The sequence below is a fragment of the Notamacropus eugenii genome, chromosome 7 (genome assembly GCF_028372415.1).
Source record: "Notamacropus eugenii isolate mMacEug1 chromosome 7, mMacEug1.pri_v2, whole genome shotgun sequence".
Taxonomy (NCBI): domain Eukaryota; kingdom Metazoa; phylum Chordata; class Mammalia; order Diprotodontia; family Macropodidae; genus Notamacropus; species Notamacropus eugenii.
Genome location: NC_092878.1, coordinates 48,285,980 through 48,303,287, shown reverse-complemented (window position 1 = coordinate 48,303,287; position 17,308 = coordinate 48,285,980). Strand labels below are relative to the sequence as shown.

The 17,308-nt window shown below is 40.6% G+C and overlaps 1 protein-coding gene and 1 pseudogene across 6 annotated transcripts in view; one reads left to right on the top strand and one right to left on the bottom strand.

Moving 5' to 3' along the window:
• NUBPL (NUBP iron-sulfur cluster assembly factor, mitochondrial) overlaps nucleotides 1-16,346 on the bottom strand; it is a 324,405-nt gene extending 308,059 nt beyond the window's left edge. The window contains exons 1-3 of one of the 6 annotated variants that reach the window (XM_072623391.1): nucleotides 16,223-16,346; nucleotides 14,815-14,962; nucleotides 5,361-5,395 (exon numbers count right to left, since the gene is read on the bottom strand). In XM_072623391.1, coding sequence (XP_072479492.1) covers nucleotides 5,361-5,395; nucleotides 14,815-14,914 — 135 coding nt within the window. In that variant the 5' untranslated portion in view covers nucleotides 14,915-14,962; nucleotides 16,223-16,346. Of the gene's footprint in view, nucleotides 1-5,360; nucleotides 5,396-14,814; nucleotides 14,963-15,494; nucleotides 15,525-15,709; nucleotides 16,043-16,098 lie in introns of those variants that run through there. The other 5 variants (XM_072623388.1, XM_072623390.1, XM_072623392.1 and 2 more) reach the window with 5 other exon arrangements.
• Nucleotides 1,644-2,759, top strand: LOC140513891 (V-type proton ATPase subunit C 2 pseudogene; annotated as a pseudogene).
• Nucleotides 16,347-17,308: the final 962 nt, after the last annotated feature.

Here is a 17,308-nt window from a genome sequence, read left to right as displayed (position 1 = left end):
GGCGAACAGTGGATTCTTTCAATATTTATTTTACCCTCTGGTTCTAGAATATCAGGGCAGTTTTCCTTGATAATTTCTTGAAAGATGATGTCTAGATTCTTTTTTTGATCAAGGCTTTCTGGTAGTCCATAATTTTAAAACTGCCTCTCCTATATCTATTTTCCAGCTCAGTTGTTTTTCCAATGAGATATTTCACAATGTCTGCTATTGTTTCATTCCTTTGGTTTTGTTTTATAATTTCTTGATTTTTCATAAAGTCATTAGCTTCCATATGCTTCATTCTAATCTTTAAGAAATTATTTTCTTCAGCAAGCTTTTGGACCTCCTTTTACATCTGGCCAATTCTGCTTTTTAGGGCATTCTTCTCTTCATTGGCTTGTTGGATCTCTTTTGTCATTTCAGTTAGTCTATTTTTTACAGTGTTATTTTCTTCAGCATTTTTTGGGGTCTCCTTTAGCAAGCAGTGAACTCATTTTTCATAATTTTCTTGCATCACTCTCATTTCTCTTCTCAATGTTTGCTCTACTTCTCTTACTTGATTTTCAAAATCCTTTTTGAGTTCTTCCATGTCCTGAGACTAATTCATATTTTTCTTGGAGGCTTTGGAGCTTTGACTTTGTTGTCTTCTATTTGCATGTCTTGGTCTTCCTTGTCACCGAAGTAACATTCTATAGTCTGATTCTTTTTTTTGGTTTTTGTTCATTTCCCCAGCCATTTACTTGACTTTTGAGCTCTTTGTCAAGGTAGATCTCTGCTTCCAGATAGATTCCCCACAATCAGTGGGTTTAGAGCTCCAGAAACAGTCGCTGTCTCTGCCCCTGATGGTGCTGTGGCTGCTATGGGTTCCTCAGCCCCCATTCCCCTCTGCCGCCCTGAGACTGGGGCCAGACCATTCCATTCTCCCACACTGGCCCACAGGCCTTTTCCAATGACCTTCCAATTTGTCCTCAGAGTTTTGGGGTCCTAAAGTCTGGAAACTGCCACAGGTACAAGAGATTCAGTCTCCCCAAGACCTACTCAGGTCTTGTCTGTGACAGCATGGTCCACACTGGTCTGCGCCCTGCCCCCTGAAAGGCATGACAGACACTTCTCAGCAACTTTCCAGGCTGTCTTGACCTGGAGATTTGCTTCACTCCATCATTCTGCAGGTTCTGCAGCTCCAGAATTTGTTTAGAGCCATTTTTTACAGGTATTTGTCTGGGTTTGGGGGCAGAGCTCTAGAAAGTGCATGCTGTTACTCTGCCATCTTGGCTCCACCTCCCAACATTTTGAACAAAAAGAATTATTTCAGGGAGCAGATGGAGCCACAACTGCATGGGAGCTGGGGCTCGTGCACACTGGGGACTGATCTAGGCAAAGGGGGTGGCACCTGCCCTCTAGTGAACCTGGAAGTCAGTTGTGAGAGGCAGCCCAGCACACCCCAGTACCCCCCACCTTGGCAGTGCCCAAAGAGACTCCCTGAAGGACTGAAGGTGCCCCCATGCCAAGGCTGCCCATACAGATCAAACGTATCATCCAGAACCAGAGCTCATGTTCACCTTCTGCCTCCAGTCTCCCTGCCCTCAGTCCTTCCCACACACCCTGGCATGTGAGCCCCCTTCATTCTATACCAGTAAGCTTGACTAAAAGGGAAGACTTCAAGCATGTCATTGGAATTTTGGTTAATTTCTGCCCCTGGAGATAAGGAGAATTTGCAGGCTCTGGAACGGATGAACACAGTAACCTCCAAATCTAATCTGTCCCACAACACCAAATTTGCCATTCCTGACTACAAGGTGGGGACCTTGGATTCTCTTGTTGGTCTCTCAGTTGAGTTGGGGAAACTTGATACTTTCACTGAAAGCCTTATAAAGAAGGTGGCTCAGAGTGTAGTAGAAGTTGTGTGTGTGTTCGTCCTTCCTTGCCAAAGAAGACCATGCCATGAAAGAAATGATGACATGACTTGCACTTGACTTTGTTTTGAGTGAGGGAGGGCTGTGCAGGTCACTAGCCTCACTTCTCCTCCAAAGCCATCTGAATCCAGTGACCAGACACTCATCAGGATGGCTGGAGATGACCCAGGATGAGGCAATTGGGGTTAAGCGACTTGCCCAAGGTCACACAGCTAGTGAGTGTCAAGTGTCTGAGGTGAGATTTGAACTCAGGTCCTCTTGACTCCTGTACTGGTGCTCTCTCCATCGCACCACCTAGCTGCCAAAAAAAAAACAAGTTCATTGTCCGTGAATTTTTCTATGATGAAAAAGAAATTAAACTGAAAGGGAAGAGACCACTAAACTGCTCTCTGAAAAGAAGCAACGGTATCAAACTTCACATGTTGCTCTTAAAGAGATCATCTACCTTCCCAGATCATGTGGTTAAGGGAACTCCGACAGGGAACCTAGTAGACTCACTACGGGGGAAAGAGAGGAAGAAAAAGAGAGTGAGGACAAGGGCGAGGGTGAGGGTCCCCTTTCGCACTGGTTCAAGGTGAACTTCGGTGAAGCGTTTATTGTCCAGATTCACCTAAAGGCTTCGAGAGTATTTGTTGAATCTATGCTACGGTATGGACTACCGTGAATTTTCAGGCAGTGCTTTCACAACCCTACAAGAAGGCCACAAAAGGCTTAAGTAAGGTTCTAAACTCAGTCTTCAAACACCTGGATGGAGTAGCAGCAGCAACTATACTGGATGCTTCTGTGGATATTCCTGGATTACAACTAAATACCCAAGATTGTTTTCCTTATGTCTACTTTCTCATTGACCTTAGACTTCTTGATTAGTTTTTTTTTTTAAGAGTCTGGTATCCCTCAGTAACTCTAGAAATAGCCCTGTTTCATGTCTTCATTACGTAATCAAATTAAACTGCAGATGCTGTCTTCTCTAAGTTAGAAAATTTTTACAAATAGTTAACCTTCAGAATAGAAATTGATTTGGTTTTATTTTTAAAAATGGCCTAGGATTTAGAATGTTACAAAAATTACTCACAAAATTAGTTAGGGTTGTATTTATTTTTTGTAAGTTATAATAAAGAAAAACTCCTATAGTCTTCGGAAAAAAAAAAAAAGGATTATTTCCTGCTTGTTACTTCATCTCCAGCTGGGCAGATGATCCAGACGCAGGCTCTTGACTTAAGATGCTGATTTAGACAACTGATAACTGGAAGTAAATCATATTTCCCTAAGATGGACCTAAAGTGGTCTTCTTTGGGTTTCAAAAACTCTTTCCTACTTGGTAACCCTCTTAAAATAAAACCTTTTTTCTTAAGAAGATTGTGAGGGGTGGGATTGTGGGTGTGAAGGGCAAGAGGAAAACCTGAATCAAAAGACCTGAATTCAATTCCTGGCTCCATAATTTTATCAGTTATATGGCCTTAGGCCAGTCATTTAATTTCTCAAATCCTCAGTTTCTTCATCTGTTATTATGGGGTAGAAAGGGTTAAAAACTTGTCCTGTTTATGGAAGAGTGGATATGATGATCTAATGAGATTGTGTATGTGAAAGCACTTCATAAACTCACTTTTATACTAAAGTACAGGTTTATAAAATGCCCTCTCTATAACCCTAACCTAGATAACATACATATATCTTCCTCCATTTAATAGATAAGGAGACAGAAACTCAGATAAAACTACTTGCCCAAGGTCATCCAGCTACATTACGAATCTGAGACAGAATATAAACATGTGTCCTGACTCCAAGTCTGGCAAGCATCCTACTACACCACAATGTTCTACAAAGCATCATATAAGTGTAATTTATAACTGTAGATAATTTAGCAACTACACAAGAAAGTCAACTTCTTAATTCACTGTCACAGTAACTGTCCCTTGGCCTGATACCATTTTTTCTTTTTCCCATCTCTCCCTATGGTTCCATTTTGCTTAACACAAAGACTTCCTCTACCAGGCCTAAAGGATAAAAAACTAAGAGAGACTTAAAAGGAAGGGAAAAGAATTAGAATCCAAAAAGTTCTCAACAGGACAGAATGGTGGGCTAAATCTACTAAGATTAAATGTAACAAGGATAAATATAAAATTTCACACAGGTTAAAAAAATCAACTTCACAAATACAAGACAGAGGTAGGAGTCAGCTAGAAAGCAGCACAACTGAAAAACACTGGGAGATTCTAGTGGACTGAATTCAAGCTCAATGAGTCAACTGTAAAATAGAGAAGACAAAAAAACGCCTAAGCTATGTTGGGAAAAGCCCAGTTTTGAGGATTAGGCAGTTAGTTCCCCACTGTACTCTTGTCCTAGTTAGACCACAACTGAAATACTGAATTCACAGTCCTAGGTACCACACTGTAGGAAAGAGTGCAATAAGCTGGAGAGAGTCCAGAGCAGGTCAACCAGGACACTGAGAAGCCTCAAGATCCTGACAGATGACAAAATCAGCACAAGGAACTGGGTGCTTTTTAGTCTAAAGAAGAGCAGTATTAGGACACGGGGTCCATGAACTTAAGAGGGAAAACAATTAAATCTTTATTTTCATCGATCTCTAAGTAAAATTGAGCATTTCCTTCAATTATTTACAAACATTATTTTAAGCAGGGATCCAGTTTCACCAGACTGCCAAAGGGCTCCATGGACACACAAAAAAAAGGTTAAGAAGCCCTATATAAAAGGGACATGAAAGTGATCATCAAATATTGGAAGAATTATAACACGGAAGAGTAGACCTGATGTGCTTGTCTCTAGAGGACAGAATAATTACCAATGGGTAGAAATTGAAAAGAAACTGAAAAAGTTTGATATAAGACAGAAAAATCCTAACAATGAAAACTATCCAAAAGTGGAATGAGCTACCTCAGGAAGCAAAGGATTCCCCATCCCTATCAGGGATGACCCAGATAACCTCTTGTGGAGAAGAATATGAACAGTATCACTATTTCCAACTATAATTCCCAGGGATGAGTTAGGCTAAGTGAAAGTTGGCACTGGGAAGCAACCAATAAAGAATGGTATGCTTATGTAACATGTTACTCTTTATGTTACAAGAAGCTAGATGGCACAGTGGATAAGGCACTGTGCCTGAAGTCAAGAAGATCTGAGTTAAAATTTAGCCTGAGACACTTACTATTTGTGTAACCCTGGACAAGTCACTTAACTTCTCTTGGCCTCAGTTCTCTCATCTGTAAACTGAGGATATAATAGCACCTCCCTCACAGGGCTGTTATGGAAATGAGTTGTGATAACACGCAAATATTTACAAACCTTAAACAATATATAAATGCTAACTATTATCACATTATTGTTTCTTAAAAATGAGAACATTTTTTAGCTACTTATACCATACATATATAACATTAGTATACTCATTAACTACGACTTCTTTCAATTTTCCAAAAATTTAATGGTATTCCCATTTATTTTCTTACATACCGAATCATTTGCTCCCAAAGCAAGTGCAAGATTCACTGAAAGGGAAAAAAACGAAATTTCATTAATATATTCACATACTTTTCAAGACATTTTTACATTCAGATGCTTATAATGTGATAACCAAAGTAGGAGTAATTTAAATACATCTCCCTTTGCTTTTTTAAATCACTGGGATTAGAAAATAGAAGTAAATGGTGATTTTCAAATATAACCATCATATGACTTTCCCCAAATTGAAATTTTAAATAAAACATTCAATCCAGCAAAAGAAATTTCTCCTGAAATTTGAAATGAACATTTATCTTGAAAAAGTTATCAGATTTTTTTTAAATAGAAAACTTAATGTGAATGCTTTCCAGAAGTGTGCTGCTTATCACTGAGAGAAAACCACCTACATCATATTTGATTATCAATGTCCACAATCCTATTAATTTTTTAATGTGAACTATAGGCACTCTGAAAATTACAAATGCCTCATTTATGATGACATTTCTCTATGAATAGTTGGCCTAGATTCCTCTCTCCAGATCCCCAGACTAAAAACTGATCATCTGACTGTCCTATCTCATTATCCATCCCCTCACTGACCCTTCTCAAAGACAAGGACAAGTCTCTCCCTACATATAAGCCTATGGCTTCTCTTATCACTTCACACTGGATAGTTGGTAGCTGACTTAGCTGCAAAGAATGAGTCTGTGTGACTCCAGCAAGGCCACACTTCCTTTTAGCTGCTATGCCTAATACAGGAAAATTGTTGATTAGGTCACTGCCTTCCACAGACGCAATGTTATGAGAGGAAACGGGCCATTTCTCTCATTTATGGGATCAAAGGCATTGGTGAGGTAGTTCAGGTACCTCACTGCTATGTACAACAGGAAAGATGTATTAATAATTCCAAGCAGCCAACTTACAAATTAACTTTGGGAACATGACATGTCTTGTAACAAAGAGGAAAGTAATAAAGAAAGAGAACCATATCCTTCTCCATCCAACCTTCAAATTCTATATCTAAAAAAATTATTGTTTTCCAATCAAGATATGAAGGTGACATTCTGAGGAAGAGGGAATGAATAGGAAATATACAAACTTCTAAGGTTTTAATATCTAAAATTTGTAGTGACTGAGTTATCTTCAGCGTTATTAACATTCTCTGCATTCCTACAGGCCCTCAGACATAGCTAGAATACTCCTCCTCATGTCCAACTTTCAAAATGTTGTTGTGTTATTTTTCAGTAGTGTCTGACTCTTAACCCCCATTTGGGGTTTTCTTGGCAAAGATACTGAAATGCTTTGCCATTTCCTTCTCCAGCTCATTTACAGATGAGGAAAGTGAGGCAAACAGGGTTAAGTGACCTGCTCAGGGTCACACAGCTGGTAAGCATCTAACACCAAATTTAAACTCAAGAAGTTGAGTTGTCCTGATTCCAAGCCTGGCATTCGATCTACTGTTCCACCAAGCATCTTATCTTCTTTCAAAGCTCAGATCAGGTGCCACTCCCTGTGTGTATACGTTTCTGATTCTCCTTAGCTGACAGTTTTCCCTTCCTCCTCAAATTTCCCTAGAGTACTATTTCAGTCTTTCTTTTGTTGTATTACCTCTTACAAGGTATTATCTGTATATACACTAGACCTGGAGTGAGGAAGACTTGAGTTCAAACTCTGCCTCAGACATTCACTAGCTGTGAGACACTGGGCAAGTCACAACATCTCTGTATCTGTTTCCTCATCTACAAAATAATTATAACAATAGGACCTATCTCTCAGGGTTGTTGTAAAAATTAAATGAGATGACAAATGTAAAGATATTTGTAAACCTTAAAGAAATGGACACATACATATGTGTGTATGTATATGTATATATACATACACACACACATATATACATTAGTAATTATTATCATTATCTTCTCAGTAAGACTTAACAATAAGGTTCCTCAGAAAAAGCACTGTCATTTTTCGTCTTCAAACTATTGCCCAGCAAAGATCCTTAAAAGTAGGAAGCATTTAATAAGCATTTATTGAGGAAGAAACAAGTCAGCTAAAAGGGTCAAATATTTTACTGTTAAAATATAAAAAGAAAGTAGAATTATTTACATTTTTCTCTATTTAGGATAGGAGTTCTTAACCTGAGGTCTATGAATCTGGTTTTTTTTTTTATTTTACTATTCTGATAACTATTTCAACATAATTGGCTTCCTTTGAAATCCTATGTATTTTATTTTTAGTATTTGAAAACATTCTGAGGAGTCCATAAAAACATTATGAGGAGGTTAACAGCTGGCTACTTCAAATAAGTTCAAGCCTCCAAATTCAGACATAGTAGATATCAGAGAGTATATACAGAATTGCAACCATGGAGGACAGGAACACTGGAAACAAATGTGTCAATTTTCAAAACAGGGAGAAAGGCAGATTTCAGAAAGTACAGACCTATGAACTTAAATGGAAGCCCAGGAAAATTGTGGGACAAATTACTAAACAGACAGCTAAGGAGCACATAGAAATGGAAGTAGTGGGAGTTATGATGAGATCTGCTAAGAATATGTTATGCCCTACAAACCTCAATTACTATTTCAGGGGTAGGTCAGGTAGCTGCCAAATGTACTATATCATATTTTGATTTCATCAAGACATCTGGCAAAACTTGTATGGAAGAGCCACGCACTGGGTGTTATTACAATTAGGTTTATTCACAGTTAGTTGAACAACTGTAAACAAATATTGATTAATAATAAATGTCCATCTGGAGGAAGAATTTCAGTGGTACGCTAATGGATTGTTCTTTTCCAGTTAAACCTGTTTATTACCAGTTGAAGATACAAGTGGCACACCTATCAACCTTGGAGATGACACAATTGGAGATAAAAAAGAATAAGGTTTCAAAAAAATTCACCTGAGAAGTTAAAACTAACAAGATGAAACTGAACTCAGATAGATAAGGGAAGGGACTAGGCCCCTGATTACACTGGTACAGGGAACTTCCCTAAGTGAGAAAACTCCCTCTGCCAATGCAGATCAGCACAGTCTCTGTAACTTACAGTCTGAGAAACTGTAGCTGCAGCACCTGGAGGACTGAGATCACACAGCCAGTATGTGTCAAAAACAGGCTTTGAATCCAAGTTTCACTAGCTGGATACCTACCCACTATGTCATACTGCTTCTAACAGGGATAAATACACAAGAAAAGAAAGGTGAATGAAAATCTGACGTGGGAGCATCACATGAAAAAGAAAGAGAAGTGCCCTCAAGATCACTGTGAGCCAACTTTAAATCTAGCTACTTTCTATGCAATCTTAGGCTATGTTAACAGGAATATATCTACAGTATCATTAAAAAAAAAAGACAGCCTCACTGTAGTCTGGCTAATCCGACCACATCTGGAGTATTATGTTCAGTTCCTACTACCACATTTAAGAGATGCTGACAAAGACTAAATCCAGAAAACACATACAACATCTAGTGACCGGGTCATTCGAGTACAGTTGAAGGAACTGGGGAATCTTTGCCTAGAAAAGAAAACACTTAAGTGAGAACATGATACCTACGTTTAAATATTTGAAAGCAGAATTAGACTTCTATGTAGCTCACCAGACATGTCAAAAAATGAAGGCCAGACAACCACTGATATCCAGGATGTTGTAGAGGCCACTCTGCAAAGAGGGTGATACTGAAAACCTCTAAAGTCCCTTCCAATTCAGATTCAAGATTCCAGAATATAATTTTAAAAGAACTATGTATAAATAACTGAACGGAATTATTACTACTCTAGTTCAAAAAGCTAAACAAAAAGTTCCACAGTCCCACACAAATAAAGCTGCTCCCAAGTCCATAAGTTACACAGCAAAATGCAAAGTAATGTAAACACATGCTAACACTACAATAGTTTGTCATAAGATAAAATTTTCACATCTCAAGAAAGGCCTTTCCATCTTAAAATCACAAAGCTTGGGGGAAAGAATATTAATTGATGAACTGGTTTAATGAAAAAGCATTTATTAAGCATTAATTATGTGCCAAGTGATGTGTTAAGCGCTAAAGATACAAATACAAAAAGATGAAGAGTCTCTGAGCTCAAGGACTTTACTACATTTTAATGGGGATGACTTCACAAAGGGGGCACTTAGGTTGGAAAGTTATAGAGACGGTGAGTGAAGCCCAGGGGGAGCACATAAACACATCCCATGTGAGAATAATGGCAGAGTGGATATTACTCAGGATTCATGGTACCATACTTGGGGAAGGGAAAGCAAACATTACACAGATGTCAAAAGCTACCTAATCATGGCTAAAAGCTGATTCAACCCTTCTGGAGAGCAATTTGGAACTATGCCCAAAGGGCTATAAAAATGTGCGTACCATTTGACCCAACAATACCACTTCTAGGGCTGTATCTCAAAGAGATCATAAAAATGGGAAAAGGACCCACACGTACAAAAATATTTATAGCAACTCTTTTTGTGGTGGCAAAGAACTGGAAATCAAGGGGATGCCCATCAATTGGGATATGGCTGAACAAGTTGTGGCCTATGAATGTAATGGAATACTATTGTGCTATAAAAAATGATGGACTTCAGAGATACCTGGATAGACTTGAATGAATTGATGCCAAGTGATGTGAGCAGATCGAGGAGAACACTGCACACAGAAACAGTCACAGTGTGCGAAGACTGCTTTTGATAGACTTAGCCCTTCACAAAAATGCAAGGACCTAAATCATTTCCAAAGGCCTCGTGATGCAAAATGCTGTCCACACTCAGAGAAAGAACTGTGGAGTCAGAACGTAGAATGAAGCAACTATTTTCTCATTTGTTATGTTTTGTTTTCTCATGATTTCTCTCATTCATTTTAATTCTTCTATGCCACATGACTAATGTGAAAATGTGTTTAACAGGAATGCAGGTGTAGAACCCATGTAAGACTTTATGCTGTCTCGGGGAGAGAAGGGTAGAAAATTTGGAACATATGGAAGTGATTGCTGAAAACAAAAAAATTAATAAATCTGGGGAAAAAATTAAATAAAATACAAACTAAAAGCTACCTAATCCTATACTTCAACAAAAGACATAATTACCTATTAATAATAAATGCCTTTATGTTTCTTAGGAGTGCTAAAGTCTTAAGATACCATCCTGTAACTCAAAGAACAGATGTTCTGCCTCAACCCTCTAGCTCTTCCCATAAAGGGACTGGAATTGATAATTACAAACGTCCCCTCATCCTCCCTTTAGTTCATTTACTGCTTCCCTTATTCTACTCTTCTCATTTCTGAAAGCAATAAGCTTCCACTCACCATAGACAGCTACACTTTCTTTATTCCTTTCTAATCCAAATAATGAGCACAAGTCTTGCACATATTTTCGAGGGAGACTTATAGGAGAAAGAAAAAGTCCCTGAAGTTGGAAATTCAATTCAACAAGTATTTCCTGAGTGCCCAAAATTTACCAAACACTGTGTTGATGCTAGGGATACAAAGACAAAAACGAAAAGCCCCTGCATTCAAGAAATTGATGTTCCAACTGAGAAGATACCACATATATGCAGAGAAGTATTTATAAAAAGTAAATATTTACTGAATTCACTGATGAAAACTAAACACATTTCACATATGTTTACATGTATATTTTATATGTGTTTTACATATACATAACATTTCAATATAATTGGCTTCCTTTGTAACATGTGCATTATTCTAAGAAAGGGTCCACAAACTTTACCAGACTGCCAAGAGACCACAATACAAAAAAGGTTAAGAACCAATCTCCTAGTATAGAGGAAAAAACTAAATACTTAAATAAAAACTAAAAAGTTCTAATACTGAGTTTGCCACTAATTGGCTTGAGAGAAAAAGAACTTATACTAAAGTCCTTCTCCAATGCCTCATCAAGGCATAGAGCTGAGCCTGAGCTCTCAAATGTCGTATCTGTGAGAGACAAAATCTTTGTCCGTTCCTTCCAAGTTCAAAAGGTTTAGGTACAAAGCCAAATCTGGATTATGTATTTGTTGTATAAAGAGCAGTCCAGTAAGCTTAGAAAAGCTCTGAACTAGTGAAGGGGTGGGTGTTGAGAGCTCAAGAAATAGCCTTAAGAAATAGCCATACTCATAAAATCACAGATCCCCAAAGAATGGAAAGGCAAAAGCCATATGCCCCTTTCATTTCCTGAAAATTTCAACTCTAGGAAGACACAAACCCTTTGCTCAGTAAACATTATCAGGTTTGGCTCCCCCTGATTATGTTCTATACCTCCAAATCTTTCCCCTACTTCTCCTCTTATTAGGGTTTCCAAATGTAGAAAGTTCTGAAGTAAAGAGTGGAGATATTTTCATGAGCTGGGAAAAAGTAGACTAGATGGTTCTGAATTGGTGGTTTAAAAGTAATCAAGCCAATTCAACAAACACATATTAAGCACCTACTAGGAGAAACTCTTACCATAATCAAGGATAGGAAAAAATGATAATAAATAATAACATGCTATCTATTAATATGGTCCCAACCTATCTTTCCAGACTTATTTCTAACTGCTCACATTCTTAAAATCTTTATCCCAGCCAAATCAGTTTATTCTTCATCTCTCAAACTCAGCTTATACTTTTGTACCCCTAAACATTTACTTGAACTACCATTTTCCCTGCCTCCCTTTTCCCCAAATATCAAAACCTTCCTTAAAATCCCAAATTACTCCAGCCCACCAGCCCACCTATGAACTCTGATGGCATTTGTCATTCACTTGTTGAGTCATGTCCAATTCAGTCATGTCCAACCATTCATAACCCCATTTAGGGTTTCTTGGCATAGATACTGGAGTGGTTTGCTATTTCCTTCTCCAGATCATTTTACATATGAGGAAACTGAGGCAAATAAAATTCAGTGACTTGCCCAGGGTCACACAGCCAGTAAGTATCTGAAGTCAAATTTGAACTCAGGAAAAGCAGTCTTCCTGACTCCAGGTCTGGCACTTTATCCACTGTGCCACCTAGCTGCCTTGTCATTCTTTTAGTAATTCAAATATTACTCAGTTTCTGAATCATTCACTTAATAATTCAATTCAAAAATGTTTCTTAAATGCCTATGGCCTTTCATTATATTCCCAGAGATTATCACCACAACTGACACATAGCAGACCCTTAATAAATGGCTGTTGACTTAATTTGACAATCATGTACCAGGCACTGGCCTAGGAAATCAACAATGTACTACTGCCTGATAACTTTCTAAATTGTACTGAAATGTTATTTAATGATAAGAAATATGTATTTACTATTTAAGTGTCTTCTCTATTGACTCCCTGTTCTTCCTGAGCATATCCCTGTCCCTTAGTAACTATGATACTGCTCCCTCCTGCTTTGCCAGTCTGACCACTCCTCAGTGTCCCCTGATGGTTCATACCCTCCAAGTCTCAGTGTTCCCTAAAGATGTGATCCTTGATCTAGTCCCTTCTCTTTTCTTTTACTAAATGATCTCAGTTACTCCCATGGTTTCAATCGTCACTCTGTACAGGACTCCAAAATCTATATATTCAGCTCCAAACTCTCCCCTGAGTTGATCTCACATCTTCAGCTACCAGCTAGACATATCCACATATCCATAAGGATGTTCCACTGGGATCTCAACATGAACTCTTCATCCCTCCAAAACTAGACCTTTCTTCCCAATTTTTCTATTCCTAATATTCTAATATTGGCACGCTATAGTATTAATCGCAAAGGCTAGCAAAGTCAGTCAAATAAACATTTACTAAGCATCTACTATGTGCAAAGCACTGGGGACAGAAAAAGAAACAAAAGCCAGTCTCTCTGCCCTCAAGAAGCTCACAATCTAATGAGAGCGACAACAAGCAAACAAATGTGTACAAATAAACTACATACAGGACAGATAGGAGATAAATCAGAGGGAAGCCACTAGAATTAAGGAGGGTTGGGAAAGGCTTCCTCTAGAAGAAGGGAAGTAATCTTTGACTCTTCCTTCCCCCTCATCTCCCACATCTGGTTAGCTGCCACGTTCTGTCCATTACACCTCCATAACTACCTCTCAAATCTATAATCCCCTCTCCTCTCAAATAACCCCTATTCTAGGGCCGAGCCTTATTAACTCTGGTCTTTACCATTCTGACAGCCTCAGGAAAGTCTCCCATCCTCCAGAATCTCTATTCAAATGAGCCTTCACACAAATGCCACCGTCATCTTCCTTATGCACATGTCTAACTCTGTCACTTCCTTGCTAAAAAACTTTCAGTGGTTCCCTAGGAGGAAATACAAATCCTTGACAAGACATTTAAAGTCTTTCACAATTTGGCACCAGCTTACCTCTCCAGTCTTATTTCATTTAGCCTCCTTCACACATACTACGTTCATAATAATGGTAACAAAGGCAGCTTGGTGACCCAGCACTTTGACCTGGAGTCAGTAAAACTTGAGTACAACTCTAGCCTCAGACACTTACTCAGCTACTTAACCCAATGCAAGTCACTTAAACCACTGTCTGATGCACCCTGCTCATCTGTAATATGGAGATAATAGTACCTACTCCCAGGGTTGTTGTGAGGATTAAAGGAGACAATATTTGTGAAGTATTATATAAATCTAAAAGTGATATATTAATGCTAGCTATAATTCTTATTTATAAGGTTTGCAAAGTGTTTTACCTATATTTAGTTTGATTTTTCACACTCTGAGGTAGGTGCTATCATTAGTCCAATTTTTACAAATTTACAGAGGCTGAAGGAGTTTGAGTATTATCCCTGAGGTCAGTTGATTAGTCAAATGGCATTTATTAGGCACAACTATTTTCCAGGCACTGTGCTGAGAGCTGGAGATACACCACTAATACGTGTCTGAGGCATGATTCAAATTCAGGTCTTTCTGATTCCAAGTCCAATGTTCTATCACTATGGCACCTGCCTGCCTCACCAACATGCTGCGTTCTTGATAAAACTGACTAGTAACTGTTCTCCCAACTCAACATGTTATTTCGTAACTATGTAGGTGAGAAATCACGTATGTATGTATCTGTGCATGTTTTTCTTGATGCCTGGAATCACTCCTTCCTCATCAAAATCTCTCTCTTCCTTTAAGGTTAGGCTCAAGTGCCACCCCTACCTTGATCCCTACCCAGCTGAAAGTGTTCTTTTCAAATCTGTGCTTTTTCTGGATCTCTTCTCTGCTGCTATCAAATTATTTTTTGTATTATATTTCTCATGCACCGCCTAAGCCCACTTTGACCAAAGATTATGTATGTCACTTTTCCTCTTTGTACTCTCAGCTCCTAACACGATGCCTTACTCACAGCAGGTTAAATACATTTATTTAAATGTGCTGAAATGTTTATATCTTCTCTTCAACATTAATATTGACTCAATAAATATCAATAAATAACCATTTTGACAGTAAATACCAGTAAAATACAAAAATTAACATGTTCTTAAATCAGAAAAAGATTTCATGTACAATTTTAACATACCTGCTGTAGTAGATTTTCCAACACCTCCCTTTCCAGAAGCCACCACTATGACTTGTTTGACACCTTCTATAGGTTTCTGCTTTGGAAGTCCTCGAGCCATGATCTGTGCTCTTCTGTCTTTCAAGGCATCAGGGTCAGCACCAGATGACTTTAAAAAAACACACACACACACATATATATTATACATTTAGAATAAAATCATCAGCATGCTTATCTACAGCAACTGTTGAAAGTGCTTGGCGTGCAAAGGTTGAGATCATTAAAACCACTCTTCTGTTCAATCTTGCTGAACTCCTAAGGCAAAAACTGGCACAACTGCAGATGAGGATGCTGCTTTATGGAACCTGAAATTCCTGAAAATGGAAGATAGGAGATACCAAATAGGAAGCCTATCGTCCAAGGCGTCTCAAGAGTCTTGGCGCAGTTTTAACCATTAAAGCAATAACTTTATGATTAAAACTGAAGCTTGAAGCCTTAACAGATTAAACCTGCACTCCCTGGACAGTGTGACTAAAAAGGGAAGGATGGTACAATGAAATGAAGGCTTGTTCGACTTCCCCACAAACTTAAAGGTTTCTGGACATAAGTGAATCTCCGTGTCCTCATCTGAAAATAAGAAGGACCGGGTCCTTTCCAGGTCTAGGTCTGCAAGCAGAGGACAGACGTTTTGCTCTGAATACCAGCGAAGATTCCATTAATACGGAGACTCCACTCTAAGGCCCAGGTGCGGGACCCCCTGCTGTGCCCGCTAGGCCCACGTGTCCCCGTCGGGTGGGGGCGGGGCCGTGCTGACAGCTGCCCCTCCGCGTCCTCGGGCCGGAAGAAGGCCTCAGGGATGGTGGGGAAGGACTGGGGGGGAGGCGGAAGGCGTGGGCTCGGCCCCCGCTTCACTCACTTAGATCCCTAACATTTATTACGGAGCGGCAGAGCCCCGATCCTGGGCGCGGGGTGCTTTGAGGATCCCCATGTTACGGACGAGGAAACTGAGGCAGACGAGGCCGAATCCGGAGCCCGGTCACGGGTACAAGGCGGGGGGCGGCGCGGGCTAACAGCAACGCCCTGGGCGAGTCACCGAGCCCTGCCTGCCTCAGTTTCCTCATCTGTAACATAGGCCGGAGAAGGGAACGACCGAGCGCTCCGGCACCTTTGCCAAGGACACTCCCCACGGGGTCACGGAGGGTCGGACACGACCGGAAACGACCGCGTGACTTCTGGGCCAGTCAAAGACAAGCACAAAGCGTCCAGGCCCCCAGCACGCCCTCGTCCCACGGTGCCTCTACTGACCCGCGGCCGCCCAGGCCACGCCGAGCGGCGGACACAGCCCCGCGGGGAGGCCCCGGGGAGCAGCAGGGCCAGCAGCCTAGGCCAGGCCCCCATGGCCTTCCGTGCAGCCGGCGCGCGCGCGTACCTCGAGGAGGGGGACCGAGGCCGCGGCGCGCGCTGATGACGTCACGTGGCAACGCCGGGCGTCCCCGCCCTGGAGACGGAAGAGAGGGCGGTACTTCCGGTGGGGCGGCCGCCCTGTGGCCTCGTTCTCCGGCGGGATCGTCTCTTCTGGATGCGAACACGGACGACTTTCGTCCTGCGGGGTGTAGGTCTAAAGACACGCCGGCCACCCGCGTCCTCCCCGCAGGCTGGAGGGAGAGATGCCGGGGCCAGGCCGCCCAGCTGGGCGTGAACTAATTACGTCATCAGGCTATTAGTGACTTTAAATAATTGATAAATAAGGCAATAGATAATCGATAGCAGCGATTGTCCGGAGCCTACGCTGGACAAAGAGAATGGCAGAGCAGGGCCAAAAGAGAGTTCTTGTTATTCTGAACGTGGCGTTCACCAGTAAATATTAGTATTTCCGTAGGCAAAGATCAGGGAAGATCCTATATTATATACATATATATATGTTTTATACGTTATGTATCGTATATTAAACCAGGGCTCTATTACGACTTTTTAAAGAAACGGCCCTATTGTTCTGAACCGTATTATCCTGAGTGTGACTCTCACCCACAAATCTGAGTTTTTCCATATGTAGAGATTGGAGAAGATTGTGTATGAAGCCCAGACTGTGTTCCTTTTTTAAAAGGGGGCGCGGGGTGTGGCAGATGCTAAATATTACTTGTACCTCCTGATGAGAACAGCTGTTGTTTTTAGGGAAGAGGTGATAGAGCTGGGGGACCCCCCCACTACATTGTGCTTGTGAGGGGGGACCCCCCCACTACATTGTACTTGTGGGGGGGAACCCCCCTCTACAGTATACTTGTGTGTGTGGGACCCCCCCACGACATTGTGCTTGTGTCTGTGGGACCCCCCCACTACATTGTGCTTGTGTGTGTGGGACCCCCCCCACTACATTGTATTTGTGGGGGGGACCCCCCCCACGACATTGTGCTTGTGTCTGTGGGACCCTCCCCCACTACATTGTACTTGTGGGGGGAACCCCCCTCTACAGTATACTTGTGTGTGTGGGATCCCCCCACTACATTGTGCTTGTGTC